The sequence below is a fragment of the Coregonus clupeaformis genome, chromosome 37 (assembly GCF_020615455.1).
Source record: "Coregonus clupeaformis isolate EN_2021a chromosome 37, ASM2061545v1, whole genome shotgun sequence".
NCBI classification, from domain to species: domain Eukaryota; kingdom Metazoa; phylum Chordata; class Actinopteri; order Salmoniformes; family Salmonidae; genus Coregonus; species Coregonus clupeaformis.
The window spans coordinates 28,454,707-28,466,147 of record NC_059228.1 but is presented as its reverse complement, the minus strand read 5'-3'; the positions used below and the strand labels follow the sequence as shown (position 1 = coordinate 28,466,147).

Sequence of the window (11,441 nt, the reverse complement as noted above, 5' to 3'; positions counted from 1 at the left end):
CCACATCAGACGCGTCCACTTCAACGGCGAACTGACGGGCCGTGTCCGGTTGAGAGAGAATCGGTGCGTTGGTGAATCGCCTCTTCAAATCCAGAAACGCTCGATCCGCCTCCGAATTCCACTTGAAGCTCCTGATACTGGAAGTCAAGGCAGTTAACGGAGCGGCCACACGGCTGTAATCCCGGATGAATCTGCGGTAGAAATTCGCAAACCCCAAAAATCTCTGGAGCTGCAATCTCGTACCGGGCTGGGCCCATTCCAGAACCGCTCTAACCTTCTCCTGGTCCATCCTAATCTCTCCCCTGGAGATGATGTACCCGAGAAAGGATGTCGTGTGGGCGTGAAACTCGCACTTCTCGGCCTTCACGAACAGGCGATTCTCCAACAATCGCTGCAGAACCTGCCGGACATGCTGGACGTGGTCGGAAGGTTCCTTCGAGAAGATCAGAATGTCATCCAGATAAACAAACACAAAGAGACCGATCATATCTCTCAGGACGTCGTTCACCATACTCTGGAATACCGCTGGAGCATTGGTCAGTCCAAACGGCATCACCTGATACTCGAAGTGACCCATCGGTGTATTGAAACCCGTCAACCACTCGTCTCCCTCTCTGATCCGGACCATGTGATACGCATTGCGTAGGTCTAGCTTGGTGAACACCGTAGCACCCTGTAAGAGTCGAAGGCAGAACTCATCAAGGGCAGGGGATACTTGTTCTTGACCGTGATGTCATTCAACCCCCGATAATCAATACACGGTCGAAGAGAGCCATCCTTCTTACCCACAAAGAAGAATCCTGCCCCCAGGGGTGATGACGAGGGACGAACGAGACCAGCAGCTAGGGACTCCTTGATGTAGGTCTCCAAAGCCTCACGTTCAGGGCGGGAGATACTGTATAACCTTCCCTTGGGGTAGACAGCTCCAGGGAACAGGTTGATGGCACAATCATATGGTCGGTGGGGAGGGAGTGACAGAGCCTTCTGCTTACTGAACACTTCCCCCAAATCGTGATATGTCTCGGGAACCAGGGACAAATCTGGGGGTTTAGCCTCAATCACCTGACTGGGAACCGAATGGGGACAGGCAGTCTTGAGACAGTTAGCATGACAATCAAGGCTCCAACTCGTTACCTTGCCCGTCACCCAATCGAACGTGGGATTGTGTTCCTTCAGCCAGGGGTATCCAAGGACCAGAGGAACATGGGAAGACGGCAGAATGAAGAATGAAATCATCTCCGAATGATTCCCCGACAACAGCATCTTAACCGGTTCAGTCCTCATCGTGATACGTGCCAGACTACTGCCGTTCAGAGTGGTCGCTTCAATGGCTTCCGGCAATTGCTCCTTGGAAAGCCCCAGCTGTTCCACCAACTCGGCATCAAGAAAGCTTCCACCGGCACCTGAATCGATAAAAGCGTTAATCGCTAAGCTCTGATTCCTGTTCACAAGGGTAGCCGGGAAACGGGGTCTGACAGAGGTATTGAGAGGTCGAAACTGGCTCGCTAAAAGTCCTCCCAACTTTAGCGAGCCGCGCAGTTTGACGACCGCCGGGAACAGGTGGCGAGGTAATGTCCCGAACCACCACAGTAGAGGCAACAGTTAGTCCTACGTCTGAGTTGGCGTTCCTCCTTGGTTAACCCGTGCCGCCCTACTTGCATTGGTTCCGAATCGGAGACAGGACCTCTCCACTAATCCTGTGTGGTGGACGATGATCGCGTATTCTGGTCCAATCCCGACCCGACTGGAACCTGAGAAGCTGATCGATTGGACGGACCCCATTGCTTCTCCCTCCTTCGCTCTCGGACTCGATTATCCACCCGAATAGACAAGGCTACCAAGCTGTCCAGGTCACTAGGCTCCGGATAGGAGATCAACTCATCCTTGAGCTGCTCCGACAGACCCTGGTAAAAGGCCGCTTGCAGAGACTCCTCATTCCACCCACTCTCCACAGCCAACGTCTTGAACTCGATCACGAAGTCGGCCACGCTGCGAGTTCCTTGGTGAAGCGAAAACAGGCGCCTAGCTGCGTCCCTCCCTCGGACGGAATGGTCGAAAAGCTTCCTCATCTCGGCCGTGAACCCCTGGTATGAAGCCATGCAGGGGTCTTGTCGTTCCCAAACGGCTGAAGCCCACTCCAGCGCTCGACCACGCAGCAACTCAATCACAAAGGCTATCCTAGCCTTGTCTGTGGCATAAGAGTAGGGCTGTAGATCGAACACTAACCCACACTGCATAAGGAAAGAACGGCATCTTCCCAGCTCCCCCTCATATTTATCCGGGCGTCGGAACCTTGGGCTCACGGAAGGACACCGCTCCAGACGCGGCAGGCGAGATGGGTGAAACCGGTAGTGGATCCTCCACCGGAAACTTGCGCTGGTTCTGGACCTCCGTCAGACCGGTAGAAAGGTTCCGAACTGCCAACGCGATCTCCTGTAGCTCCGTGCTATGATGGCCCAACATCTTCTCCTGATGGGTAATGGCATGGCGAACAGAGTCCAGGTCCGCTGGGTTCATTACTGGCCGGATCGTTCTGTCACGAGTTACAAAGCCAGAACCCAGAAGCAGACCAGGACAAGGTAAGTCGAAACGAAGGTGAGTGTTTATTTACAAATTCAAGAGTGATGCTGAATAATCCAGGGAACAGAGCGGGCGGCGTTGATTAGTTGTTGGGGGTGCAGTGGTTGATCCAATCATGGCTCGGCAGCCGCCACCACCAGGCAGAGGTTGGATGAAGGTTCCGGACGAGTGACTGCAGATGGAACAAAACGGAGGTAAGTAAACAACAAACCAACAAGGTGCAAAACAACAAAACTAACGCTAGAAGCTCTAAGACTGATACTCTGGTAAACCTACTGTTCATGGCTAACGATCCGGCAGGGAATGGATGTTAGGCCAGAGCCTAAGAAGGGTGATGATCAGGACCAGGTGTGCAGATTGCTGATGGGATGCAGGTGCGGAAATCAAGAGAGCTCCCCGGAGCGTTCCAGAACCCTCGGGAAACTGGAGATCACGAGCAGAAAAACTAGTCCACAGACAGGACCCGACTCAGACTGCCGGGATCGTTACACCAGTTCATCACTGGGACCAAGCTCCCTGCCTTCCAGGACCTCTATACCAGGCGGTGTCAGAGGAAGGCCCTAAAAATTGTCAAAGATTCCAGTCACCCAAGTCTTAGACTGTTCTCTCTGCTACCGCACGGCAACTGGTACCGATGTACCAAGTCTGGAACCAACAGGACCCTGAACAGCTTCTACCCCCAAGCCATAAGACTGATAAATAGTTAGTTAAATAGTTAACCAATAGCTACCCGGACTATCTGCATTGACCCTTTTTGGAACTCTTTTGACTCATCACATAGCTATGCTGCTGCTACTGTTTATTATCTATCCTGTTGCCTAGTCACTTTATCCCTAGCTATGTACATATCTACCTCAATTACCTCGTACCTCTGCACATCGACTCGGTACTGGTACCCTGTTTATGTAGCAAAGTTATCGTTACTCATTGTGTATTTATTCCTTGTTATAACTTTTTTATAATTTCTCTTTTTTTTCCTCTGCTTTGTTGGGAAGTAAGCATTTTACTGTTAGTCTACATCTGTTGTTTACGAAGCATGTGACAAATAAAATTAGATTTGACTATATGGTGGGGTATGGAAAATGGGTCAACTTTGAGCACCTTTATCTCCTGAATGGTTTGGCATTCAGGTCCAAAAAGTCACTTTCTGACTTCTTCCATCGGCAAACATGAATGGAAAGTTTTGTTTAAATCATGCTGTCAAAAAGTGATTGAATTCAAATGAATGTACCCATTAACGTCCATGAGATTTGTGTGTCATCTCTTGAAGATTCCCCTCTCTGTATTGGGAGTTGAGAGGTGAGTTCGCCTGACAGAACTATCAACACTAATATCCGCTGAGTTTGCAGCCTTGATACAATGTGCCCGGAGAGGTGTGCCAATGTTTGGACTTGCCCTACATTCTAACAAAATGTCACACTGCCATATTGGAGAGTCTACATATTTCTCTTCGCATGCCTACCTTTCCACTGGAAACTACAGGTAACCTTGAGGCAGAATGCCAGTAAATTATTGCAGCCCATGAGCAAGAATGCAAAAGCTCAAGAAAGGCTCTTAAACTTGGTAATCTATAAATTGTACATACAAGTTATGTAACTAATTTGAACAAATATAATTTAGTTATTAATGGGACAATCTGCAGTAAAAAATAAAGTGTCACCCCGCCACTGTTTTGGTAAAGAGCTGAGGGATGGGACTGGAGAAATGTATATCTCAAATTCATACAGAGCCATGGATGCAAGGACTGACCATCCATTATATCAAAATTATAGTTGTATCCATATTTTGAGTGTTTGTTTACAATTACATTGTTTACAAATAATGGAATAAAACAAGCTTATGTTTTGGGTTCTGATGGAGTATAACAGTTGAACTAAGCTCATGAGGCATTTATAAGTTATTCTTCAAGAATCAATGAGTATATAATTTATCAAAGTCCAAAAATGGAAGAACCAATCGCATTTTGCCGCTTTAAATATATTTAAAATGTGCAGCTCATTAGACGACAGAAAACTACAAACGCTTTACGTTAATCTTTCGTAATGCGTGGTCACAACATAGTCATTACTACAGTAACAGCAATATACGACCAAAGATGGCGCTCCACGTTTGTGTTATGTGAGGAAAATGTTGTTAGAGAAAATACAAATTCACGTATCTAGGCGTATGTTTTGCGATAGTTTATTGTGAAAGCAAGATATTACATTTATATTTTCGCTATTTACGTGTGATAATTGTATTTAGCAAGCCGCAATGGCGATGCAAGGTGGGACTGCACTTCAGGAGAAGGTCAGTCGGATGTTGAGCAGAAAGCAGAAAAAGCCCGTTCTGAAACCCAACAAGCCGCTTGCTCTGAAAGATGAGGTCGCCAACAGGAAAATGAAGAAAGGGGGTAACGTTAAGGCTTTTCTGTTAAAGACTTCCAAACTAACCTGTGTAATGACATGTTCTATCCAGTGGACACGGCTGTAGACATAACACAGCCAACAACCCTGGGTGCATTTAGTTAGCTAATTGCACGTTTTGTTATGTTGCTTTACGATTTATACTGAACGACACTTTTCCCCAAAACGGTGCGCACCGTTCTTCAACAGTCTTGAGGTACGTTTGGCAAAGTGTGGCCTGATCAATATGGGTGTGAGTGACCATTTGAAATCGCAAAACTCGTGCAGCACAGGCACAACAGAACACACAGTCGCCCTCTGGGCCACCATAATCACGGCGTTCTTCAACTGGGGTGTATTCATTACGCCAAACAGTTGCAAAACGTTATTTTGCAACTAAAACGAGTTTCTATTAGAGAAATTCAGGTAGGTTCCTCCCCGTTTCGTTTGCTTCCGTTTAAGAAACGTTTTGCAACATAATAACCGGAATGAATACACCCCTGGTGGTGCTGTTCAGTATGGTTTCAGTGGAATTAAACATTATAATAATATAATAATATAAAATAATATGCCATTTAGCAGACGCTTTTATCCAAAGCGACTTACAGTCATGCGTGCATACATTTTTTGTGTATGGGTGGTCCCGGGGATCGAACCCACTACCTTGGCGTTACAAGCGCCGTGCTCTACCAGCTGAGCTACAGAGGACCACAACATTGCACACTGTTCTGTCTACTGAACGTGCCCCAGCTCTCTACACTCTGATTGGTCGGTGTGTTGCCTGTTACACCTCTTATCTGCAATGAGCATAAACGACACACTCTTGAAATCAATGTAGATCAGTCATCAGCATGCTGAATTAGTAGTACCTTGTAATGTTGACAACAACATTGGAAAGTGATTACACTGTTTTCCCACAGAGGCCACATGCGTCACTGAGATGTCCATGATGATGGCGTGCTGGAAGCAGAACAACTTCGTTGATGCCCTCTGCTCCAATGAAATGCAGTCCTTCTACAAGTGTGTTGAGAAAGCCCAGGTATGGTGCTGCTACTCAGTGTACAGGAAATCCTTGCTCCAGGCTTATTGCACACACACCCCACTCTCCTGACCCCCTGTTTTAAACTAGGACAGCACTGTTATGTTCTTCATTAAACATTTTGCTAGGAGACAAGGGCCAAGGTAATTAGACAGCACGGGTAACATAATTTTCTCTGGCGTTTACTGGCTTGGGACGAGTCATAACAAAACTCTCCCATTGCCCAGTTTCCTTCAGGGTCTTCCTTCCTGTTTCGCTTTTTATTTGATTCAGGGCTAATTTCCCCTCCTCAGCTGAGGTGCCCAGTTACTGCATGCTACTGTACTGCCGCACAGATGGATAACAAGTCATTAGCTTAATTGCGCTTTCAGTTTAGTGTCTACAAGGAGTAATACATTATTTATAAATGTGGATAAATACACTATATATACAAAGGTATGTGGACACCCCTTCAAATAGGCGGTTTTGGCTATTTCAGCAACACCCGTTGCTGACAGTTGTATAAAATTGAGCACACAGCCATGCAATCTCCATAGACAATCAATGGCCTTACTGAAGAGCTCAGTGACTGTCAAATTTCTGCCCTGCTAGAGCTGGCCCGGTCAACTGTAAGTGCTGTTATTGTGAAGTGGAAATGTCTAGGAGCAACAACGGCTCAGCCGCGAAGTGGTAGGCCACACTAGCTCACAGAACGGGATCGGCGAGTGCTGAAGCGTGTGGCGCGTAGAAATCGTCTGTCCTCGGTTGCAACACTCACTACTGAGTTCTAAACTGCTCTGGAAGTAACGTCAGCAGAATAACTGTTCGTTGGGAGCTTAATTAAATGGGTTTCCATGGCCGAGCAGCTGCACACAAGCCTAAGATCACCATGCGCAATTCCAAGCGTCGGCTGGAGTGATGTGATGCTCGCCGCCATTGGACTCTGGAGGAGTGGAAACGAGTTCTTTGGAGTGATGAATCACGCTTCATCATCTGGCAGTCTGACGGAAGAATCTGGGTTTGGCGGATGCCAGAAGAACGCTACCTGCCCGAATGCATAGTGCCAACTGTAAAGTTTGGTGGAGGAGGAATAATGGTCTGGGGCTGTTTTTCATGGTTCGGGTTAGCCCCCTTAGTTCCAGTGAAGGGAAATCTTAACGCTACAACATACAAATACATTCTAGACGATTCTGTGCTTCCAACTTTGTGGCAACAGTTTGGGGAAGGCCCTTTCCTGTTTCAGCATGACAATGCCCCCTTGCACAAAGCGAGGTCCATACAGAAATAGTTTGTCGAGATTGGTGTGGAAGAACTTCACTGGCCTGCACAGAGCCCTGACCTCAACCCCATCGAACACCTTTGGGATGAATTGGAACGCCGACTGCGAGCCAGGCCTAATCTCCCAAAATCAGTGCCCGACTTCACTAATGCTCTTGTAGCTGAATGGAAGCAAGTCGCCGCAGCAATGTTCCAACATCTAGTGGAAAGCCTTCCCAGAAGAGTGGAGGCTGTTATAGCAGCAAAGTGGGGACCAACTCCATATTAATGCCCATGATTTTGGAATGAGATGTTCGATGAGCAGGTGTCCACATACTTTTGGTCATGTAGTGTATCTCAAGCCGATAAGCTTTTAAATGAATTAGTATTGAATGAGGCAATACATTTTCTTAAATTTTTTCTTTCAAAATGTATTTCCTTACAGATTGCAATGAAAGCCAAATCAGAGCAACACACCATCGGCCAGAGTGGACGCCTTCAACCCAAACAAGCTACTACCCTGCTGAAAAGACACCCCAACTTACACATAGAAATCTAGGACTACTCCCAGCCCTACTACTACTGCGATGTATTAATTGACTAAAGTTGTGGGACAGAGAATCGTGGGCAGGGTGGTTATCATGCTTGGCCTTCGTGGCCAACTGAGGTCTCTGCTGGTTCTTACAGTAAAGAGGAAGTCTCTTAGATCCAGACGCAATCACTCACAGAAACATCACCAACGTTCCACCGATGCCAGACGTGATTAATTAACAAAGTGAATTAAGTGGATTTACTGTGCTGCAGATGCACTTCTTGTGATTGCCATGTTAAATTGAGTAAGCTGTTATAGGTCATCATATAAAACAGTACCATTAAAATTGTTTCAGTCATAAAAGAAGGTTCATACGAATATGTAACTTTACTCACTGTCTAATATTTTAAAGGGCATTTTCATTAGGCATTCAGTTATTTCTATATTATTGCATGGCTTTTTAAGATGCCCTACTAATTTACGTTTGTCAAATAACAATCAAGGACATTTGTTTTCATAACGACATGATATTGTGTGTGCCCTGGATGAAATATAGTGTGATTGACTGTTATCCCAGTGTCCTGAGTTGACTCCCATAAAAATGATTTCCCTTTAAAAATTATCTCAATAATTCCATACAGCACAGACAGTGGTTTGCTAATGATATTAAGATATTAATGACCTCTGCAGTATTTAATTATTTTTATTTTGTTGCTTATCCTCTCTGGAGTGCACCATCACTGAATGATCACCTCAATAGGATACCTACTTTGAGTTTCCAATGGATCACTCAAATGTAATTTGAAACACTCCTGATAAAGTTGAACTGCCTAGCTATTTTGTATTATTGGCCAATTTGCCAGATAGGATTACATGCCAGGAAACAAAGCCCATTGCGGGGCATAGTCTTACAGGTATTGGAAATCGCATTAAGATGACTGGGGTACCAAGACAATATCTCAGTGGCTGACTAACGTCTACTGGAATTTCAGCTCCAGTTTGCATTACCTTATAATTCACTCCTTTTTATAACTCACTCCTTATAATTGAAGTCCTTTTTATTCAGGCAATGGTTTTTATATTGCGCTAATTATGTTTGATGTCTGTCAGCATTGGGATGTTGGATGCACTGTCTTATGTCTGCCATCCAGGAAACTGTTAAATCCTCTGTCAGATTTGGGTAATAATAATAATAATAATAATATGCCATTTAGCAGACGCTTTTATCCAAAGCGACTTACAGTCATGTGTGCATACATTTTTGTGTATGGGTGGTCCCGGGGATCGAACCCACTACCCTGGCGTTACAAGCGCCGTGCTCTAACCAGCTGAGCTACAGAGGACCACGGGTAGGTCCTCATTATACAAAGAGAAACATTGCCATCTCGCTCCGCCCACACTGCCCACCATTTCCTTGCCATCCTTATTTCCTGCTAAACGTGTAGACTGAAAAGGAAATGCTTTCCTTTGTCATCAGCACTCGTGCAGATGGGTTTGATCAAACCACCACAAAATAGCAATTTTGTCTTTGCAGCTGGCCCATCTAGTGGAAACTGCTCAGTTCTGCCTCAAGGACAAGACCCATCCCAATAAATGTCAACCTGCTTAAGAGGCATAGAGCCCCACAGTGGAGGTGTTATAATACCCATAAAACCTAGCGGTCAAACAGGGAAATGGTTCCAATCGTTCTTTCCACCATTCATTTTTCCAATATGGGATTTTAAAAACACTTAAAATAAGGGCTGTGTTTTGTGTAGGCTTACCCTGGCGTGACGTTTTGATAGCCATGTAAATCTCTCTCGGACAAGGTGACTTTTATCAATATATTTGACCACTAGGTTTGATGGGTATTATGACTCATACTGAGGTAGTCTATTAGAAGAAGACAAATGAATAACCAATTGAAGGACATCTTGTATGATTGCAGGATAAATCAATGTTAGACTTTATACATAGCTGGCCATAAATGGATGTTGCATTTTACTTTATGGGTTGTTACACCCTGTTCTCAGACTGTAGACGTAACATGGTAAATGTAAATCCGGGACACTCAAATTAGTATGATATGTTACGTTTGGTATGGTTACGTAAGACAGATGGTTACTTACGGGGTGGATGGGTGGGCGTTTAACGCGACGTCTACCAACCCAAAGGTTGTGATTTCAAATGTCATCACAGACAATGTTAGCATTTTAGCTCATTAGCAACTTTTCAACTGCTTACTCCTTTTTAGCTACTTTGCAACTACTTAACATGTTAGCTAACCCTTCCCCTAACCTTACCCCTTTTAGCTAACCTTAACCCTAACCCCTAGCCTAGCTAACGTTTTGTCCGCCTGTTATTGTCATGCAAAAGACTGCCGGTCTCACGGTAATTGACTGTTAATGAACCTAAACACGTTTAGCATCTCCAGGCCTCCACGTATACAATCTGCTGATGCGTCCTTTGGAACGTTTTTAAAAAAGTATAATAAATCAATTTAATGTACACCATCACAATAAATCCATTATTTATTTTAGGCAGGTCTAAAGAAACATGATATGAAGAACATTTATTTCAGAAGAACAGAATATGAGTTGGCCTATTGTATGTTATCTGGCTATGCGCCATGCCATAGGCTGTAGGCTTGTTCATTTAGCAGACAAGATATGTCTATAAGTCCTGTGCCATTATTTTATATTATATGATTTTATAGTAAGAAGAATATAATTGAACTTAGCTGAATAAAATAGAAAGGATATTTTTCCCATTCCGGAGCAAGTGCGCATATGAAGTGGCTATGTTGAGCGTAAAAGGGATAATTTGAAACAGGACCTATATGCTAGATTTAGAGTTATTTGGCCATTTATGTTGTGAAAGATACAAATCTTAGAATGTCTTAGAAATCAAAACATATTTGGGCTGCATTATGCGACTATAGGCTATTGATGATTTGAGAAAGTCGCAAAAAAAGCTTGCCCTCTGTTCCTTGCATCTCATCAAGTGATCATATTTTCACTATTCTCAATTTAGTCTTGTCTTTACTAATATGTACAATTTTGTTTAGATTTAGAATGGGCAGTTATCATATGGGCAGGAACAGGGGTAGGGGAAAATCGACGTCATCTGCGAATGGAGGCCGCTTTCCCCCTGGTTTGATTGTCATGCCAGGCTGGCTATTCCAGTTATTTCACTCCATGCATCAACCACTGTTTGAAGAGCATGCAGCCTCTCGCTGCGCGACAGGTGATATTCTGCCCAAACTCTGTATGCCATGGGCTCTCCAACCCTGTTCCTGCAGCTACCCAGTGCTTAATTTGTGAAACCAAGTATAATCTGTTCGTTAACATCGATAGTAACATGTTTTTACAACAAAACCTATTTAATTAAACTGTTGACAGCCCCTCTTTCTGCATGGTCGAGAAAGGAATGAAGGAGAGAGAGAGAGGAGGAGGTTGAAACGCCAGGGTTGTGGGTTCGATTCCCACGGGGGGCCAGTATGAAAATGTATGCACTCACTAACTGTAAGTCGCTCTGGATAAGAGCGTCTGCTAAATGACTAAAATGTAAATGTAGAATATTCTGTAGCTAAAGGTAATGTGTCAGCCTATTAATTATGAAAACATAAAAATCCCCTATTACTAAACTATTCAAAATCAAATACAAATTCACTAATTGTAGGCTAACTCTG

The 11,441-nt window shown here is 44.6% G+C and overlaps 1 protein-coding gene across 1 annotated transcript; it reads left to right on the top strand.

The window, feature by feature from the left end:
• The first annotated feature begins 4,645 nt into the window (after nucleotides 1-4,645).
• On the top strand, nucleotides 4,646-8,342 carry LOC121553459 (coiled-coil-helix-coiled-coil-helix domain-containing protein 1). The gene is made up of 3 exons (XM_041866581.2): nucleotides 4,646-4,972; nucleotides 5,885-6,003; nucleotides 7,685-8,342. The coding sequence occupies exons 1-3, from the start codon at nucleotides 4,834-4,836 to the stop codon at nucleotides 7,796-7,798; spliced, it is 372 nt and encodes a 123-aa protein (XP_041722515.1). The 5' UTR covers nucleotides 4,646-4,833; the 3' UTR covers nucleotides 7,799-8,342.
• Nucleotides 8,343-11,441: the final 3,099 nt, after the last annotated feature.

Coding starts and splice junctions, on each gene's coding strand:
- LOC121553459 (XM_041866581.2), top strand. CDS start 4,834: ATGGCGATGCAAGGTGGGACTGCACTTCAGGAGAAGGTCAGTCGGATG. Junction 4,973..5,884: donor CAGGAAAATGAAGAAAGGGG/GTAACGTTAAGG, acceptor GTTTTCCCACAG/AGGCCACATGCGTCACTGAG. Junction 6,004..7,684: donor AGTGTGTTGAGAAAGCCCAG/GTATGGTGCTGC, acceptor ATTTCCTTACAG/ATTGCAATGAAAGCCAAATC.